The 20,366-nt window shown below is 52.1% G+C and overlaps 1 protein-coding gene across 4 annotated transcripts in view; it reads left to right on the forward strand.

Moving 5' to 3' along the window:
* The window catches only part of kmt2d (lysine (K)-specific methyltransferase 2D), a 31,835-nt gene extending 11,469 nt beyond the window's left edge, over positions 1 to 20,366 (forward strand). For 2 of the 4 annotated variants that reach the window (XM_079740914.1, XM_079740915.1), the window contains exons 32-55: positions 69 to 1,871; positions 2,364 to 2,522; positions 2,622 to 2,761; positions 3,010 to 4,820; positions 4,946 to 5,069; positions 5,646 to 5,730; positions 5,812 to 5,878; positions 5,970 to 6,202; positions 6,380 to 9,352; positions 9,457 to 9,606; positions 9,696 to 9,860; positions 10,325 to 10,472; positions 10,585 to 10,666; positions 11,466 to 11,638; positions 12,009 to 12,133; positions 12,217 to 12,349; positions 12,444 to 12,565; positions 12,662 to 14,036; positions 14,280 to 14,416; positions 15,228 to 15,358; positions 15,713 to 15,998; positions 16,462 to 16,535; positions 16,857 to 16,965; positions 17,311 to 20,366. In XM_079740914.1, coding sequence (XP_079597040.1) covers positions 69 to 1,871; positions 2,364 to 2,522; positions 2,622 to 2,761; positions 3,010 to 4,820; positions 4,946 to 5,069; positions 5,646 to 5,730; positions 5,812 to 5,878; positions 5,970 to 6,202; positions 6,380 to 9,352; positions 9,457 to 9,606; positions 9,696 to 9,860; positions 10,325 to 10,472; positions 10,585 to 10,666; positions 11,466 to 11,638; positions 12,009 to 12,133; positions 12,217 to 12,349; positions 12,444 to 12,565; positions 12,662 to 14,036; positions 14,280 to 14,416; positions 15,228 to 15,358; positions 15,713 to 15,998; positions 16,462 to 16,535; positions 16,857 to 16,965; positions 17,311 to 17,403 — 10,698 coding nt within the window. In that variant the 3' untranslated portion in view covers positions 17,404 to 20,366. The remainder of the gene's footprint in view (positions 1 to 68; positions 1,872 to 2,363; positions 2,523 to 2,621; positions 2,762 to 3,009; positions 4,821 to 4,945; positions 5,070 to 5,645; positions 5,731 to 5,811; positions 5,879 to 5,969; positions 6,203 to 6,379; positions 9,353 to 9,456; positions 9,607 to 9,695; positions 9,861 to 10,324; positions 10,473 to 10,584; positions 10,667 to 11,465; positions 11,639 to 12,008; positions 12,134 to 12,216; positions 12,350 to 12,443; positions 12,566 to 12,661; positions 14,037 to 14,279; positions 14,417 to 15,227; positions 15,359 to 15,712; positions 15,999 to 16,461; positions 16,536 to 16,856; positions 16,966 to 17,310) is intronic. The other 2 variants (XM_079740917.1, XM_079740916.1) reach the window with 2 other exon arrangements.

Here is a 20,366-nt window from a genome sequence, read left to right on the forward strand (position 1 = left end):
CACGCATGCTACTCATGGACAATGTTTGCTCGCTTGTTCTCTGAACTCTCACTCGTTGCTCCATAAAGCAGGCGGAGAGCCAGGTGTGCCGGCCAATCAAGACAGAACCAGGGCGAGTGAAGGGCGAGCGGCCAAGTCTTCACCTCCAGATCCCTCCCCCCTCGGGCTCCGTCTCCACCCCGTCCCAGCCCAGCTCCGCGGAGAGCCCCTTTCCTTTCCCTCCAAGCCACGGCTCTTCAGCCTTTTTTCCGGACGGACCCTCAAAGACCCCGAGCTCTGCCGAGATCCGGACAGATCCGTTTGCCAAGCTGCCTCCTCAGTCCCCGCGTGCCCACTCCCAGCCCCCCACCCCCTTCTCCCAGGCTGGGACAAGCCCCTCGCAGGCCCACTCCTCAGGTTATCCTCCTCCTGGCCCGCACGGTCCACCTCAGGGACGGCCGGCACCTGGCCCCTTCGACATGCAACCAGGGACCCCTGGCACTCCCCGGCGGGCCCAGCAGGTAGATCCCTATTTTAGATCGCAATTGCAGCAGCATCAGCAGCTGCAGCTGCAGCAGCAGCAGCAGCAACAACAACATCAGCAGCAGAGTCAACAGCTTCAGATGCAACAAGGCTCTCTGGAGTCCTTAGGACCTCCACAAAGTCCTCATTCAAGGGCTGGTGGACCCGGGGAGCCGCTCTTCTCTCCTCCGCACACCCCCCACTATGGGGATCCCTTCCGATGCCAGCAGGGGATGGGCCGCCCGGAATATGGCTCATCTTCCTCCCCTTCGGCGATGGCCTCCTCACCTTCGGGCCCGGGGCAGTACCGGGCTGATATGAATGCACCTTCACCCCGCTCCTCCACAATGGGGCGGATCGATTTGGCCACGGGCTCTCCTGCAGGAATTCTGGAGTCCAGTGATGGTTTGTTTAAGGCCCCGATGATGCCACGGATGCACCAAGGGGAAGGCGGGCCACTCCATCCTGGAGCTTCCCCCAATTCAGAGGCCTACAGGCAGTCTCCCTCCAACCCCTTCTCTGACCCCTACGGCCAGCCTCCCCTCACTCCAAGACCTCATTCAGGAGACGGCTGCTCCCCTGTGCCCCAAAGGCACGCTGTGGCACAACATGAGACCTGCCCCAGAGTGCCGTCAAGCCCTCAGTCCCAAGGCAGCGCCCCGTCACCCCTGACCCCCGGGGGATTGTCAAACGATACCTTCTCAGTCCAGTCTCCTGGCACCAATCGCTTCCAGTCTCCCGACCCTTACTCCCGACCGCCATCTCGGCCACAATCTAGAGACCCTTTTGCCGCCCTCCACAAACCCCCGCGGCCCGCCTCCGCCGCCCCCGACGGAGCGCCGAGCTACAGAGGTTCACCTCACCATAACCAGCCGCCTCCTGCCTCTCCCACCTCCAACCCCAACGGGGATCCTATCTCCGGAAACACCTCGGCACCCCCTCCTTTTAACCGCAGCCTCAGCACCTCTACCTATCAGATGACCCAGCAGCAGCAGGCTCAGATGACCCAGCAGCAGCAGGCTCAGATGACCCAGCAGCAGCAGGCTCAGATGAGCCAGCAGCAGCAGGCTCAGATGACCCAGCAGCAGCAGGCTCAGATGAGCCAGCCTCAACTCCAGGTGCAGCAGCATGTCCAGCAGCAAGCCATGGCAGCAGATGGTTTCAACCCGAGGCTTTCTTCCGGGTCCCATGACCCAACATCTGTCCGCCCTCCGGAATCGTCCCAGCCACCAGCGATGCCCGTGAGCCAAGACATGCCAGAGGTGCTGGACCCTGCGTTGGTGGGCCTCAGCCCATCCGAGTTGGAGAAGCATCGACAGGTTTCTACACAGCATGCTAGTGTGGAAAATATTCCCGCCCATCAGTTGCAGGTTGGGATGCAGCGATTAACCAACTTCACTGTTAACCGTGGTTTAAAACCACTTGGTTTGTAACGGTAAAGGCTTAGCTACACAGATGTTTCTGTTCTCAATCTTAAAACATGGGACATTATGGTGCATTCTTTTTCTGAGACCTGAGTTCAACATTTTATTAAGGTTGCCATCACAGGGAAACTGAGTCATAACATTGGTGCACCAGCTCAAAATGCTTTGCGGATGTGTTACATGCTTCATGTCACAAGAGTGAAATTAGTGTTTGAGGGGAGCTGTGTATTATTCAGTGCTAATTACTTCTTCTTCAAAAGGAAGCAACTGTTGAAAACCAAAGCCAACAAAGTGTTAACAGTTTTGATAAATTAATGCATAATAATCGTCAAACTGTGATTTTTCCCTTGGAGTATTATCTTGCCATAAAAATGTATAATGGTGGCATGCCTAGTTCTAGGTTATGTTCTAAACCATTGTTTGTGTTTTGACCTCCAGCGGCAGAAACTGAGAGATTTCTTAATCAAGCAACAAGTCCTAAGGGGCGTGCGGCACGTGAAGCAGGCTGCTGCTCCCTCCAGCAACCCCACCGCTGGCTGGCATGGAGGAGACATGGCAGTCCCACAGTCCCACAAGGCTCCACCACCTTATCCACAGGTAATACAACAAGTTAAACACATGGAACAATAGAATCAGTTGTGTTGCAGCCGTCAGGCTTTGGTGCTTTGGTTAACAAATCGACCAACTCTTCTGAAGGACCGTGTTGCTGCTGCTATATCCGGACCCCAGGCTGCTATGGTCAGGAAGATGCCAATGGGTATTGGGGGCATGGAGGAAAAGCTCCTCTGCCCACAAGCTCTGGAAACCCCTGGTGTTTTGGATCCCAATGCAATGAGGTACAGTGACACTTGTTCAGTACATGCAGTTGGGTTAATGGGGACTTGTTCAATGCTTTCTAATATGTGGAAACTTTGCTTCCAGTAATTGGTTACTTGGTAGTGAATAACATTGTTCACCTATTATCTCTGATCTGCATGCTTTTTGTATGAAAACTGAAAATTACTTTTAAATGATTCACTGTTCATCCCCATTTGAATCCCAATTTATATCTAAAGATTTCTACACTTTTTTTTGTTTTGTCCAGACCACCCGGACCCGGCAACCCTCAAGCCATGTATGGCCGTCCACCGTTCCCTCCACAGTGGCAGGGTCAGGCATCCGCCCCCCGGAGGTTCCCACAGCCTGGCATGGAGTCAATGCTCCCCCGGCATCACCTCAACCCTGCTGTCAATATGCAGGCCATGCAGGGAATGGTGAACCCCCGCGGCATGGTGGCTGGGCCCGGAGAGGCCATGCAGCCAATGGGGCAGGGACCCCCACCGCAGTTCATTGAGTTAAGGCACAACGCTCAGAGGTTGCCGCTTGGACCCCATTTCATGCTCAGAGGGCAACAGGCCAGACCACGTCTCTGTCCCCCCCAACAGGACCTCGCAGCACCTTATGTTCAGCAACATAACATGCAAGTCGACAGGGCCGACGACTCACAGATGGGCCTACAGCAGGGAGGCCTATCGATGTTGATGCCTACCTGCCCTGCAACGCAACAAGGCCAGCATCAGCCACAAACAATCACTCACTCGTCCAACCATCCTGGATCACAGCAACAGCAGCAACAACCTCAGCAACAACAGCAGCAACAACAGCAGCAGCAGCAGCATCATCCTCCACAGCCTAGCATAGGGCCTCAGGTTGACCCGAGCGTCGACCTGCCTGAACCTGACCTGGAGGGACTTTCGGACGCCCCTGGGGATGGAGGTGTGGAGGACGATGACTTGGCTCTCGACCTGGATCCTGACAAAGGAGATGATGACCTGGGTAACCTTGACAATCTAGAAACCAATGACCCACATCTTGACGATCTGCTGAACAGTGACGAGTTTGATCTGCTGGCCTACACTGACCCTGAGCTAGACCAAGGAGACCCAAAGGACGTGTTCTCGGACCAGCTCCGCTTGGTGGAGGCAGAGAGCGAAGCGCCTACTGCCTCTGGCTCTGCTGACATCAAGGTGGAGCAGAAACCCAAGTTGGAGCCTGGACAGATTTCAGATACGTCAGCCACAACAGCTCTTCACGCTCCCCCCTCAGAGACGGCCAGCACCTCCAAAATCAAACTGGAGGACAGAGGCCTAATTCCACAGCTTCAGGACGGACAGATGGTTATCAAAGACGAGATGGGAGAGGCCGTATCCATGTTACTGGGTGGAACTGGTGCATCAGGCAAGCAAACACAACCGCAGGCTCAATCTGCCTCTCTCAGCTCTGTTCGCTTAGGGGGAATATCCTACCCTCTCCCGGGTCAAGGCGATCCCCTCTCGTTCCCTCCGTCCACCCCACACCCAGACCTGGGGGCTGACCCACTGGGGCTGCCCGATGTCGGGGGTCACACCTCTCCTTCTGTAGATATGGCCAAGGTAGAGAGCTCTTTAGATGGGGAGTTGCCTCTTCTCATACAGGATCTACTGGAGCATGAGAAGAAGGAGCAGCAAAAGCAGCAGCAGCAGCAGCAACAACAGCAACATCAGCAGCAGCAGCTAAGCTCCATGCACCAGGGAGGCATGCCCAGCCACATGCAGGGCATGCCCAGTCAACAGCCTAACCCACAGGCCCCTCCTGGCGCCTTGATGCTTCAGCAGCAGCACCACCGCCCACCTCCCCAAGTCATGATGGGCCAGCCGGGAATGGGTCCACGCCCAATGCACGCCATGCAGCCCCAACACCAGCAGCAGAGATTCATGGGACCGGGAATGACTCCTCCACCTCACATGGCTCAACAGCAGGCCATGATGAGGATGGGTCAGCCTGGGGGCATGCATCCTGGGATGAATCACCAACCACAACAGCAACCCCAGATGGGCAAACAGCCCTCCATGGCCAATAACTTCTTCCCAAACAAAGGTATTTCATGTAGAGTTCATGTAGTCTTGGCATCTAACACAATTTATTATATGGCATCTGAGCCAATTTATTATATGACCTATATTTATGTATTTTCTTACCATGCATTCTGTTTGGCCCCGTAGATTTGGATACATTTGCTACAGATGACAATATGGATCCCATTGCAAAAGCCAAGATGGTGGCTCTAAAGGGCATCAAGAGAGTGTTGGCACAAGATCCACTTGGTGTCCCACCTGGGATTAACAGGTACTTTATGTGTTGAATTGTTTCTTCTTGAAACAAGTTTGTCTTTTGAAAGTGTAAGATTAGATTTCACAGCTTTGACCACAGCTGACCCCACAGAGTGGGGGCAGAAACGCAAAAGGCCCTATCCCCAAAGGTCTCGTGAGGGGAATTGCCAGGTGTTCATTGTCAGAGGACCTGAGGGACCGCAGTGGGGTGTAGGGGTGGAGGAGGTCAGAGCGTGAAGGGACTTGTATGTGAGTAATAGAATTGTGAATTTAATGCGGAACTTGACATGGTAACCAGTGGAGCTGCATCAGGGTGGGGGTGATTTGCAGCCAGGGCTTAATGCCAGTTAAGACCCTGGCAGCTGAGTTCTGCACATATTGCAGTCTGTCCAGGGTTTTAGAGGGGAGACCGGTGAGTATGGCATTGCAGTATTCCAGGCGGGTAGAGATGAAGCAGTGGATCAGGGTTTCGGTAACTGAGTCTGAGAGTGAGGGTCGGAGTCGTGCGATGTTTTTCAGGTGGTAGAATGCAGATCTTAAGCCCTGTCTTCATCTAATCATAGATATCTTTTTGGTTTTGGTTTTTCCTCAGACAACAAGTGTCTCTGCTGGCCCAGAGGTTGGCCTCTGCCCCAGGAGCCGATCAACTTGGGCAGGCTGTCCCAGGATCATCCAAGGTAAGTCTCAAATGAGCATAAAATAGAAATGGTTCCTTTTGTGTTGGATGTATTCTAATATATATTTATTGTGTTTTCTAGGAGGGAGAAACCAGTACGCCTCTCCAGACAAGACCCAATCCCCCGCAGTTTACTCAAGGAATAATCAGTAAGTTGGTCTCCTCTCCCCACCATGTTCTGAATGGGCACTATGACGGAGAAATCGGAACGTGTCATGTTAATGCTATGGCCCTTTTCAGATGATGCCGAGCAGCACCAGTACGAGGAGTGGCTCCTTCACACGCAGCAGCTGCTCCAGATGCAGTTGAAGTTCTTAGAAGAACAGATTGGCGCTCACCGGAAGTCCCGCAAGGCCCTCTGTGCCAAGCAGCGCACGGCCAAGAAGGCTGGGAGGGAGTTTGCAGAGGCCGATGCAGAGAAACTCAAACTGGTGACTGAAGAACAGAGCAAGATCCAGAAGCAGCTTGACCAGGTATTAAGAGTTGGAGTGGGCTAAACACTTGACCTTTCAGCCAGTGGCCCATGTGCACATTCAAACCAACTATTGTCTCAGTAATAGTCCTTTTATAATAAATGTATATTCCGGAAGGTTTGATTGTCTAGAAACATGTCACTTTTTAAATACAATTTATCAAACATTGTCTTCTAGGTCCGCAAGCAACAGAAGGAGCACACTAACCTCATCGCCGAGTACAAAAGCAAACAGCAGCAACACCAGCAGGGCGCTGGTTTATTGAAGCCAGGCCCATCTGCACTGGCCCCTTCTCACATGCTCTCCAAGATGCCTGGCCAGATGATGATGGGCCAGCCTCCTGGCATGATGCCCCAGGGGCAGACCTTCATGGCAGGGGCTCAACCCCAGAACCCTGGAGTCCTTGGCCCCAGGCCCCCGGGGCCCCCAGGCGCCCCTGCAGGCTATTTCCCCCAGGGGCCTGGAATGCAGGGCGCCGACCCTCGGCTCCTCCAAGAAAGACAACTGCAACATCGGATGCAGATGGCTAAACTCCAGCAGCAACAGGCAATGATGGGCCAGCACCAAATGGCACACCCAGGGCCACAGCCCGGGGTCATGCCCCATCCAGGTCAGCAACCCGGTATGATGCCACAGGCACAACCTGGGATTATGGGGAACCAGCTCATGGCTCAACAGCCAAACATTCAACAAGGGATGCCAGTGGACCAGGCCAACCAGCAGGGCATGGGGCCAGTTCCCCAGGGAATGGTTGGGGGCCAGCCAATCCCGCAGCTGCCCCAGAACATGGTGCCCATGAATCAGCCTCCGGGCATGATGTCAGCTCAGCCTGGGATCATGGTGAATCAGTCCGACGGACCATCTCAGCAGCAGCAGCAGCAGCAGCAGCAGCAGCAGCAGCAGCAGCAGCAGCAGCAGCAGCAGCAGCAGCAGCAGCAGAGACCTCAGTTAATGATGGGTCCGCAAGGAATGGTTGTGGCTCCCGGTCACCCTGGCATCAGGGGTCCACAGGCCCAGCTTACTCTACAACAGCAAAACATCTTAGCCCAGCGAATGATATCTCAGCAGCAGATGCAGCAGCAGCAGCAGCAACTAATGGCACACAGACAGCAGTCACAAGGCCTCATGAATCAACCAAACCAAGATCAGAGGACCTCCCAACCTTCAACGCCGCAAATGTGCTCCTCCCCTTCTGCAGGAAGCATTACTCCTCAGCAACAGGGCGGTGCAGAGGGTCTGCAACAGGCCTTCCAACCAGACCCACAGAACCCAGGCCTTAAAGAAAGAGCAATCCTCACCCCAGCTCCCAGAACCCCAATACAGCAGAGTGGGCCTCCTACTGCCAGTCCAATGGTTCAACAAGGCTCTACAGGGGAACAACATATGGAATTGGCACAGCAGCAGCAACAACAGCAGCAGCAGCAAAATCCATCTTATACACTTCAGAACCAACCCACCGGCATGGCTCCTCATGGTCAACCCCAGTCTGCTTTGGTCACCATCAAGCAGGAGCGGCAGCAGATGGATGTCTCAACTTCACAGCAGCAGCAGCAACAACAACAGCAACAACAGCAGCAGCATGCGGTTCAGAATGTCCCGCAGCAGTCCCAAGATCCCGGCACCCTGCAGCATGAAGGAATTGGCCAGGTCCAGAATGTCATGGGCCAGAACCCGGGTCAGATGCAGCCGCAGCCAGCTCTGATGGGTCATCCCAGTCCCCAGCAACAGGCCCTCATGGCGCAGCAGCAGAAACAACAGGCCATGATGGGCATGATGAGGGCACAGCAGCCTGGCATGATGGTCCAGAGACCGGGGGCTCCCCCAGGACAGATCCGCATGCCCATCAACATCCAGGCCATCATCGCTCAGAATCCCCAGCTCCGTAACCTCCCCCCGAACCAGCAGATCCAACATATCCATGCCATGATCGCCCAGCGTCAGCTACAGCAGCAGCAGCAGGGCCAGATGATGAGGATGTCCATGGCCCAGGGCCAGCCAGGTCAGATGAGGCCTCAGATCATACCGGGCCATGTCCACCAAGGGGAGCAGCGGATGTCGGGTCCGGACGGACAGCCGATGCAGTTTGCTGCTGTGGGTAAACCAGGAGCGGTGGGTCCTCAACAGCCAAGTGTGTTGGGACAGCAGCCTGGGATGCCTCCTCAGATCCTGCAGGGGATGATGGTCCCAGGGCAGCAACAGCAGCCGCAACAAGTGGGGCAGATGATGCAGCAGTTGATCCGGGGTCAGATGCCGATGGTGCGGTTGCCAATGGACCCGAGTCGTTTGGTGAGGCCTATGTCTCCACACCAATCCCTCCCCAGCTCCCCTGGAGACCCACCGCGCCACGTCATGGCTCAGGCGCTGGGGATGTGTCCGCCCACTCCTAATCATCAACAGCAGCAAGCGCACATGGTCGCCACGGCGGGCAGAATGCCGGGTTCCCCGTCCCAAGCAGGTTCTCCAAGAGGACCCTCTTTCCAGAGGATGGACAGTAGCCCCGCCACTCCCGGGACGCCGCACTCCACCCACGTTCCTTCCCCGTCACAAGCTGAAGGCGGAGCTGGCAGAGGGAGTCCTTACAACCAAATCAGAGTTTCCCCACTCAGGTCTTCTGGCGCTAAGAGCCCCCATCATTACCCAGGGCTAAAGGCAGAGCCTCACTCCTCTGCCAATGACACATCCCAGACCCCCTTGGTTCCTCTCAACGGGCCACAGCAGGAGGAGCGTCTTCAGCAGCATCTCCAGCCAAAGGCTTCAGCGGTCCTTGGCCCTCAACCCGGCTCCAGGGAGGGGGCCCTGTGCCGGATGACTCTCCAGAACATCAAGCAGGAGCCCAGGGAGATGCAGTGTGACAGCGCTTCACCAGCTGCCGCCAACCCCGGGGCGATAAAGAGAGAGGCCGCTCTGGAGCTCATGAACTGTGGCAACACTTCTGGCTTCATCAACGCAGAGAACATGGGCGGGGACCCGGCCACGCTGGGCAGATCGGAAACAGGACAGCAGCTACTCCAGAAACTCCTGAGAACCAAGAACCTTCACGTGGCAGCCCAGAGGCCCTCCGAAGGGATTCACAACGAGATCAACGGCCACATCAACAGCAAGCTGGCCATGCTGGAGCAGAAACTACAGGGAACACCGCGCAACATGGAGGTGAGCTCAACACAACAACCTGTAGGGTGGTAGTTTTCACTTGTATCTTGTTGGTAGGGAGGATTGTATAATAATAATAATGATGGTTCTTTTGTATGTTCCAGGACCTGCAGTCCATCACTAAAAAGACTCCCCTGGCCAAGGCCAAACGTACCAGTAAGCCGGGTGGGGAGCGAGGGCCCAACCCTCGGAAGAAGAACAAAAAAGAGGATGTTGGAAAGAGTGCTGAAGCCCTAATGAAACAACTGAAACAGGTGCGTGGAGTGATGGAAATGGCTTTCTATAAATGGCTTACTTTATTGGCCTGTATGTAACTGATTGACTAACGATTGTCCCCCTTCAGGGCCTCTCTCTACTGCCTCTCATGGAGCCCTCCATTACCGCCAGCCTTGACCTGTTCGCCCCCTTCGGCAGCAGCTCGGCCAATGGTAAAGCACCCCTCAAAGGCTCTTTTGGAAACGCAGTGTTGGACAACATCCCCGACTACTACTCACAGCTGCTCACCAAGGTAAAACCATAGCATAACGGAGACTGCGTAGCACACCGGAGACACCATAGTACACAGGAGACACCGTAGCACACAGGAGACACCGTAGCACACAGGAGACACCATAGTACACATGAGACACCGTAGCACACAGGAGACACCGTAGCACACAGGAGACACCATGGTACACAGGAGACACCATGGTACACAGGAGACACCATAGTACACAGGAGACACCGTAGCACACAGGAGGCACCGTAGCACACCATATTACACCAAAGGCACCATAGTACACAGACACCGTCGCAAATCAGAGACATTGGTGTACTTCAGGGTCAATCGTGTACTACAGAGACATTTTAGTTCACAAGAGACCCCGGACTATGTGAGAGACGTTCCGTCGTACACCAGATGTATCGTAAGTCTATCATCAGCATAATGGTACTGTGAGATCCTCTAATAAATGTTTCTTTCTCTTTTTACAGAGTAATCTCAGCAACCCCCCCACGCCTCCATCCTCGCTCCCCCCGACGCCACCACCATCGGTGCAGCACAAGCTGCCCAATGGGGTCACTGCGGGGGAGGAGCTGTCCGACACTCGGAAGCAGACCGAGACCACCGAAGACACTATGGGTACGGTCATCTTGGCCAATGCACATGACGTCCACTATTTGTTTTAGAACCATGTACAACGTGTCGCTGTCGTTCCAGTGTCATTGACATTATACATAATGTGTCTCGATAGATCCCGTCAGTCAAGAGGTGAAGAGCGTGGACATCCTGGCTGCTCTCCCAACTCCACCGCACAACCAGAACGAGGACATCAGGTTGGTAAAGCTTGTGTCCCTCTCAGGGCCACGCTCTCCCCTTCAGAGCCCTCTGGGACCCAGCAGTCCTACTATGTTATAGCACAACGCCGCCGCAGTGTCTGGGCTGCAAACCCAAAACTAAGAATCATGCTTAGTCTTTCAGTTTCCTTAAGGATATATATCACAGAAGGGCAATCCCTTTTCGAATGGATGCTTTGCTTTTAGAGAGGGATTCTAATACTTGTATTGGCCAGTCTACACAGTGTTGATTTAAAACCTTTCGAAGACTGATTTGAAGAAACAGTTTTACTGTTGACTAGTTCTGGACAAGTTTGTGTTCACTATTAATAGCCAATGATGTGCGTAAAGATCTGCCTCCAGTTACATGATCGGTTGAAACAAATATGAATCTACCATCAGACTTTAGATTAGCAATCTAAAGTCTTAGTATGAATAACAAATTATTATTTTGATAGAAATTGTTTATTAAATAGGCATTAATGCTTGTCAAAATGGATTGGTCTACTGAACAGACCAATCCAAATCACTTTAGTTTTTTTATAAACGTACTCGCTGCAGGCCAACTGACCTTGCTCCTAAAGTTACAAAATCCCAGGTCTGGTTGTGGGACTTATCCAGAGAAGCTACAGTGGGATGCACAAGACCGGCATTCAGACTTTAGCCTTTGTAAACCTAAACACAAGATTCCCTGGTTTAACTGTAAAAAGCATCTGCTCACCACATCGTTGGCGCCCACTAGGCCGCTCGCCGTGCTCGGACCCCCTCAGTATAACGCCTGTGGTGTCTCCCACCTCAGGATGGAGAGCGACGATGAGGACGCCTCGGAGAGCATCGTCCAGGCCTCGTCCCCGGAAAGCGCCCTGGGCGATGCCATGGCCCGCTTCCCCTGTCTCCGGGAGCCCAAAGAGGAGGAGACGGAGCGGGCCATATCCCCCATCATCCCCCTCACCCCGCGCAGCGCTATCCCAGGTACGGGCAGAGAGAAACCCCAGCACCAGCATACCTCAGGACACGTTTGAAGACGCGTTGATTCCATGCAATTCTATCAAGATATAGCCCCTAGATCTGTTTTTAATGGAATTTTATGTCTTCCCAAAATGGGCACGGTTCTCCCAATAAAGTATAATTGGTCCTGATACAGCTTGAAACCGGGGTGGGGCCAGGGTGTCCATTATTAAAGTGTTTATTGTTAGTCCGACATTCCGTCACACGAGTCATTTGTTTTAGTTGCATTTCGATGGGTTAAAAGGCATTTGATTAATCCTGAGGCTTAAGTGAAGACTTGGATCAAAATGCCGGTGAGTTGACTGTTTTATCTCTTTCATGTTTCTTCACATAGTTTTCCCTGAGAACAAGCCATTCGAGGCCACTGACAGCAAGGCTGTTTCCACATCAAACAACTGGGACAGCTCCAAAAACAACGAGGTCTCCGTCACTTTCATGCTGTCCTCCGCCGCAGCCAAGGTAGCCCCCCCCCCCGGCCCACTTCAGCACATTCTCCCCACAGACATTAATTTAATCTGACCACTGCCGCTCTTGTGTTGTAGAACCTGAACCACATGATGGTGGCCATGGCCCAGCTGCTTCACATCAGGATGCCCGGGTCCTACGAGGTGACCTTCCCTCCAAGCCCGGGAACACCTGGAGCCGCCGGGCCAGGTAATGCCCCCGAACAGCCAGGTACACAAAGCTCCCGTGTCCCACACCCACTCCCCTTCACGTCGTTACAACTGTTACGTCCAAGTTCAAGTCTGCCCTTGTTGTGTTTCTTTAGGCGATGGCGGTACACACGACGGGCCCTCGGTGAGCCAGGACGACTGGCTGAGGCAGTTTGACGTGACGCTACCAGGGTGTACGCTCAAGAAACAGGTGGACGTCCTCGCCCTCATTAAGCAGGTCAGACACAATCATCGGTTCACTGTGTAGGTCCGAGGCCTTTCTCTGATGTTCTCTGGAGCTCCAGTCTGACCTCTACCCCGGTGTGTGCCACAGGAGTTCTCTCAGCATCAGGACAAACCAGCGCAGCACTGTTACACCACCAACGTCAACGACCTGGACGTACGCCACCTGCCCGTCATACCGGTGGAGGAGTCTCCGCCCCCTTCCCCCTCACCTCCCCCGCCCCCGTCGGAGCTCGCCCCTGTGGAGGAGGAGGAGGCTGCGGTGGACACCAAGCCGCCCTCCGCCCCCCTCGCGGCGGTTCAGATCAAGGCGGAGCCGGAGCCGGAGGCCGTGGCCCCGCCCGCCGACTCTGCTGAGAAGCCTGAATCTGAATGTCCTGAAGCCGCTGAGGCTTCTTCCGCTGGCGAAGCCCCTGCTGACCCTGCTGACTGCACGGCCCCTGACCCCACCGCTACCAGGGAAGACCCTCCGGCCCCTAAAGAGGAGCCCACTGGCCCTGACAAGCCCGCCCAGACCCCCAGCGCCTCGCCCGAGCACGCCATGGAGGTGGAGGTGGCCACGCCGGCGAAGCAACGGCGGCCCTACTCCCCGGACGAGGTGGCGGTGCAGCCGCGGCCGAAGAAGTGGAAGGGCGTGCGCTGGAAGCGGCTCCAGCTCGTCATCACCATCCGCAAGGGCGGCTCCAAGAAGGAGAACCACCGCGAGGTGTCGGAGCTGATGGAGCGGCTGCGCGTGGCCCTGCGGCCCGACCGGCTGCCGCGGGACAAGCGCAAGTGCTGCTTCTGCCACGAGGAGGGCGACGGCGCAACCGACGGCCCGGCGCGACTGCTCAACATCGACGTGGACCTGTGGGTGCACCTCAACTGCGCCCTGTGGTCCACGGAGGTGTACGAGACGCAGGGCGGCGCCCTCATCAACGTGGAGGTGGCGCTGCGCCGGGGCCTCCGCACGCTCTGCGCCTACTGCCAGAAGACGGGCGCCACCAGCAGCTGCAACCGGCTCCGCTGCCCCAACGTCTACCACTTCGCCTGCGCCGCGCGGGCCCGCTGCATGTTCTTCAAGGACAAGACCATGCTGTGCACGCAGCACAAGCTGAAGGGCCCCAGCGAGGAGGAGCTGGGCAGCTTCTCGGTGTACCGCCGTGTCTACATCGAGCGCGACGAGGTCAAGCAGATCGCCAGCATCCTGCAGCGCGGCGACCGCTTTCACCTGTTCCGCGTGGGCGGCCTCATCTTCCACTCGGTGGGCCAGCTACTGCCCTCCCAGATGGCCAACTTCCACTCCGCCACCGCCATCTTCCCTGTGGGCTATGAGGCCACGCGCATCTACTGGAGCACGCGCGTGCCCAACAAGCGCTGCCGCTACCGCTGCCGCGTCAACGAGCAGGACAGCCGGCCCTTCTTCGAGGTGCGCGTCCTGGAGCATGGCATGGAGGACCTGCACTACAGCGACACCACGCCCGAGGGTAAGTCCCCAGGGCGGCACCGTGCACGGGCCACTTTCATTATATACTTTAATGTACTGTGGAGTACTGGGCTGCTATATCCTTTATACTGTGTATACCGTTGTTCTGTTTTTCTTTACTTTAGCATTTACCTTGGCGTCTATTTTTTTTTCATGTGTTTTCCACTGCTGCAGGGACTTTATAAAGTTGTTACCTTAATGTACATGGCTTGAAAAATGTTACATTTGTCTTTTTCCTTCACAGGCATCTGGGACCGAGTGGTTCAGCAGGTGGCCAAGCTGCGGGACGAATCGGCCATGTTGAAGCTGTTTGCCGACCGGGTGAAGGGAGAGGAGATGTACGGCCTCACCATCCACGCTGTCATGCGCATCACTGAGTCGGTAAGAATCCTCCTTGAACCACCTCACCTGGGATGCAGATATCCGCTTGTGTGTTGATGAACAGAGAACAGTGTTGCCCTACACACACACACCTTCCAGCTGAGGTGTGTGTGTGTGTGTGTGTGTGTGTGTGTGTGTGTGTGTTGCACTGTGTCGACAGTGCTGAAGTGTGCAGGCTGATGAATACCAACAGCGATGGTTTCATACAACCAGTGAATTCCGGGTCTGGGTGCATGCCCACCCGGAAGATTTAAAAAAATAATTAACCCTTTAAATGGTTACTTCTGTTTAGATTTTTTTGGGAGAAATAAATTGAGCTTCCAAATATGACATAACACTGATTATTGTTGTCAGACATCCGATTTTCAGTCTGCACTTTGTAGCCATCCCATGTTCTAGGTTTTATAACAGTGTTGCTGCTGTAGGGGTATCAAATATGCAGGTAATTTCCATTATCCAGTCCCTTGTTGCAATACCTACATTTAGTCTCAAGTATTTCATGAGCTAATGCCAACTACAATATCTTTTTTTTTAATCCTTCTATAGATGTATTTTCCCCAAATATTTATCCAATGACAATGTAGCAGGGGGAACCTTTTTCATAGGTTTGAAAATAAATGGCATTTAAGGTGCCTTGGCATCATTTGTTTCTTTCACAAAAACGGATGTCTGCAGCATAATAGAAGAAGTGGCACAGCTCCTGCCGTGTCAATGCTGGATGCATGGAGGGGAATCACTGGAGAACCCTTTGCCATGGTATGAACCATCTGCGTTTCAGAGGAGTTGATCATGTCTTAACCCTTGTGCTCAGCTGCCCGGAGTGGAGAACTGTCAGAACTACCAGTTCCGCTACGGTCGCCACCCTCTCATGGAGCTCCCTCTCATGATCAACCCGAGTGGCTGCGCCCGCTCAGAAGCCAAGGTCCCCACCCACTGCAAGAGGTGAGCCCCCCCCCCCCCCCCCCCCCCCCCCCACCATAAAAATGGACTGCATTTAAACAGCGCCTCAAAGCGCTTACCAATATTGCATAACATTCACCCATTCATGCACAGACCGACGGCTGAGTCAACCTCCCAGGGCGACAGCCAGCTCGTCAGGAGCACTCAGGGTGAGGTGTCTTTCTCAGGGACACCTCCACACTCGGCTAGGAGGAGCCGGGAATTGAACTAGCAACCTTCGGGTTCCCAGCCTACCCGCTCTACCTCCCGAGCCACATGCCGCCCCCCCATATGAGCCGTAGTCCATAATGAACGATCCACGGGGAACCCACCCAACCATGGCTGTTTCCTCCTCAGGCCACACACCCTCAACAGCACCAGCATGTCCAAGGCCTACCAGAGCACCTTCACGGGCGAGACCAACACGCCCTACAGCAAACAGTTCGTCCACTCCAAGTCGTCCCAGTACCGCCGGCTGAAGACGGAGTGGAAGAACAACGTGTACCTGGCGCGCTCACGCATCCAGGGCCTGGGGCTGTATGCCGCCAAAGACCTGGAGAAGCACACCATGGTGATCGAGTACATCGGCACGGTGATCCGCAACGAGGTGGCCAATCGCCGGGAGAAGATCTACGAGGAGCAGGTACCCCTCACGCCCGCCGGCTCTGAGTGTCCTTTAGCAGACGCTTTTATCCAAAACGACTTGCATACATTACGTACATTCGTCAGAAGAAAGAGAAACGAGTATCGCTGTTGGTACAGTAAGGATGTTCATAGGACCAAGTGCCAAGCACTAACAACCATTAACCGTTACCCCGTTCCCCGTATGCAACAAAGATAGCTAGGATAAGATGTTACACAACTAAGTACTTTTTATTTTATCTTTATTTTATATTTTTTTATTTGACCTTCCACATTTAACGGTTATCCTCAATGATTTGTTTTTCTTGATTTGCCGTTTCACGGTCAATGTAAACGCCTACGTCGTTTAAAGCCTTCTGACTGCTTCAGTTGTGATCAAAGGACCCGTATGGGCGATGGAGCCTCCAGGCAGGCAGCGGCGTCTCGCGCTGCCCTCATTGATCCCTTCACCACTTGTGTTGCAGAACCGTGGCATCTACATGTTCCGCATCAACAACGAGCAAGTGATCGACGCCACGCTGACCGGCGGACCAGCACGGTGAGTGGGTCTGAGAGAGCTGGTGGGAGGAATCCTCGCTCCACAAGGACGGACGTCTGATGAGCCGGTGGCTCATCGGGTAGAGTGTACCATTTAAGGCTCAGTCCCGATCACAACCCGGGTTCTATTCCTGTCAGTGGTCCTTTGCTGCATGTTCTACCCTCTCTCTCCCATACCTTCCTGTCCATCTCTCTCTATCATAAAGTATAGAAATGCAAAAATAAATCTTTATGAACAAAAGAATGAGGACCGTCCTATAATGAAACCCCGGGATACATATCGGACTCTTGATGTGTGTTTCCCTTGTTTTTTTTTCTGCAGCTACGCAAATCACTCGTGTGCACCCAACTGTGTGGCAGAGGTGGTGACCTTTGACCGAGAGGACAAGATCATCATCATCTCCAGTCGCCGGATCCCCAAAGGAGAAGAGGTGACATGACTCTATTTCTCTGGCCATGTACAGTCTAATCATTTCACTGAATACATTCATCAGTACCGGTCTGCTGAGGGCCAGACTGACTTCAACTCGCTATATTAACACACTGAGGTGGTTCTGTTACACACTGCAAATGAATCAGGCTTTAAGTTATAGACAAAAAGTCGATCCAAAATCCCCTCTTATTACAACGCAAAGATGCACGTATGGAACACAGACCTACATAACAACCACCACCCGAAGTATCCGTAAAAGCCTGACCACCTCCAACTGCTCCCCCACCATGTCCAGTGGCGACCAGACGGTGGGTTTTAACTCGTCCCCCTCCTTGTGTTTCAGTTGACCTACGACTATCAGTTCGACTTTGAGGACGATCAGCACAAGATCCCCTGCCATTGCGGAGCCTGGAATTGCCGAAAGTGGATGAATTGATGGGGGAGGAGAGAGATAAAGATGGAGGGAGAGCAGTGCACTCTCATTGGTGCCAGAACACTGCTGCGCCAAAGCCTTGGAATAGCCAGAGCATAAGCTGTTGTGAGAGACATGGTGGTACCCAAGTGTTGACACCCGTAGCCAAAGGTTTGGAAAGCATTAACTGTTCAAGCAACCGACCACCTCCACTAACACAAGCCTGATGCTAGGACGGTCAGCTGGGACTAGGAGGATGACCCCTTCCTCTGCCAAACCCAGATCCCAACCCACAACCCCCTCGCGACACCACCCTGCACCTTTCTACTGCTCAATCTCAATAAGCTCTTGAAAATCGCTGCAAGAAAATCCTCAATATTTACCAAATGACTCTGACCCTACTGTTCTGTCTCTAGTAGTGCGAAGCTCGGTCAGACTGCTGGAAGTTACACGACAAAAAGCCATCTTCAAGTACTAAGAATGAACTAATGTTTTTTTTATGTTTTAAGTCGGACCTATTCCCCCTTACCACCTCCCCTCTCCTTCCTACTCCTGGGATTATTGAAATGAATAAAACATGAGACACTTTTCCCATCAAGACATCAATGAAGACACCGTGGGTATTGGCTAGACAATCCTGTTGCGGCTCTCTGTAGAGCTGCATGCGATCGATGGATAAGATGTAAGTTGATATGCTATTGATATACTATTGACCCGTTTGGAGTCTAACGGTGGGTTAGTTTGGACCCAGTCTACCTCATCCATTTTATTGGGAAGTGACTGCTTTGTATAAAACTAAACAAACTGTTAACTGCTACTGTGGGAGGGGAGGGGCAGGTCGGAGGGCCTCTCGGACAAGCAGGGAAACTATAGCAGCCGGTTTGCTCTTATCTACTCTATGCTGATGATGACTATTTACAATAATGAGCCAACATATTATCCATGAATTATTTATACAGAGAAATTATATGACCGTTTTGATAAGATTATTGCATTAAGTTCACAATCAAGCAAGCTTTCAGGGGTCCTATATGCTACCAGATAGACATCTTGAATTTGTATTTTTTTTTTCCCACAACCTGCTCTTTCTATTTATGCATCGGACGTCCAGGCTTTGAGGTGTGAAAGCACAATGACACCCACCTTACAATGAGTTGCTTCCACGTGGAGTTATGGGTGTAAGCGGGTGGGCCCCTCAGTTTCAGGGTCATGCTCTGTCTTACCTGACACACACACACACACACACACACACACACACACACACACACACACACACACACACACACACACACACACACACACACACACACACACACACACACACACACACACACACCGCCCCAAATGAAGGAAATGCGTGCTGGGCGCTTCACCCGCAGATCCTCCACTTGTGTCCCGCTCCATTCATGTTTTAGTTGTGTTCCAGTAATTCCGCAGCCTCTCCACTCCTCCACCTGAGACCTGGCCCACCTCGCTCTCTCTACCACAGAGTGGACTGTTGTAGAACTTTACTGTAGAGAGTCTTCTCTGCCGGGGCCCAGCGTGTGTCTGCGTTCCTTTGTGCTTTTTTTCTAGTGGTGGTCGAGTCTTCTTGAGGTCGGCAGCTGGCAGTGGAAGACTCGTTTTAAAAAGGGCATTTGTTGTCAGTTCTTTGTATAAAAAAGAAAAAAAAAAGATGTAAAAATGAACGACAAAATTAAATATTTAAGTAAGGGGGCTTTACTGAAACTCCCGATATCCCACGTTATGCGGTATCCTCTTCCCCTTAACCTAAGACCTCACAGAATTAAAAATGCAAGTGCGTGTGTGTGCGTGCGTGCGCGTGTGTGTGTGTGTGTGTGAGAAACCCACATTGGGGGGCAGCAAACTTTATCCAAAACATTTTTAATCAATAAATTCAAGTGTAGAGAAATAAAAATTGATGTAAATTTCAACCACTGGATATCATTTTATCATGAAGATAAAGATGTATGTATATAAATATATGTAAAATGGCAAACTAATATCTTTATGTTTATGAACCAGAGTGTTTTTTGCATTTACCTGTTTTTTCTATTAGTGATTTTTAAGCTTTCAAAGACGAGTTTGGTTTTCTCCAGTCAATTGGAATGAGAAGCCAAAGTAATTAGGACGTTGTTTGCTAACGGATCCGCGTGGAGGATCATGATGATTAGATGTAAAATCACTTGCATAAAAGCAGTACAATGGTGCATAGCATTTGTGTATTTATGTAATGTTCTCGTTTTGTTTTTATTTATGCTACTGCTTGTTGATTACCAAAACTTTTCCCTTAGTTGGTCTCAATTGGATAAGTATAATCTATGAATGGAAAAATTCAAGTTCCTTAGGGTAGTACTGTTTTAGTGTTTTTGCTTTTTCTATTTTCCATTTTTCAGATCCTCCCTATAGAAGTGAATGTGTTGAGATATATATATATATATCGTGAAATGTTTGCTTGGCCTAATGTATGTTATGTAATACTCAAATTTAATCCCGTATTTACCAGATAATGGATTGCACTCTCAGTATGAACAGAGTACTTCTCTAAAGTGGTAGATCATGAGGCAGTGATATATATATATATAAATATATTTTGGTATGTTTCTACTCGAAGGGAAGACATTCAATACAATGCCCCTCACTGGATTTTAGGCTCAATGATTTTTACCTTCTCTGAATTCTTAATTTAAATTCTCTGCCTATCTTATAATTTAAGATTGCTCAAATTGTTTGTTTTTTAAACCTAAACAACTTTTTAAAAAAAGGTGTGCATCTGTACAGCAGAGACTTCTAGGGACGATGAATAAATGATCATTTTTATTATATGTGGCATGTTTTGTATGGATATTATTTTCAACTGTAAATATTTTTTGATGAAGCCAGAGGATGCATCTTTATATACAGCTTTCCCCACCCCTTTCCCAACATCTAATTTCCTGTTTGCTTTTATTTCTTGTAAAAGGAAAATAAAATGCATTTTAAATATT

Source organism: Pollachius pollachius (genome assembly GCF_949987615.1).
Source record: "Pollachius pollachius genome assembly, chromosome: 8".
Classification (NCBI taxonomy): domain Eukaryota; kingdom Metazoa; phylum Chordata; class Actinopteri; order Gadiformes; family Gadidae; genus Pollachius; species Pollachius pollachius.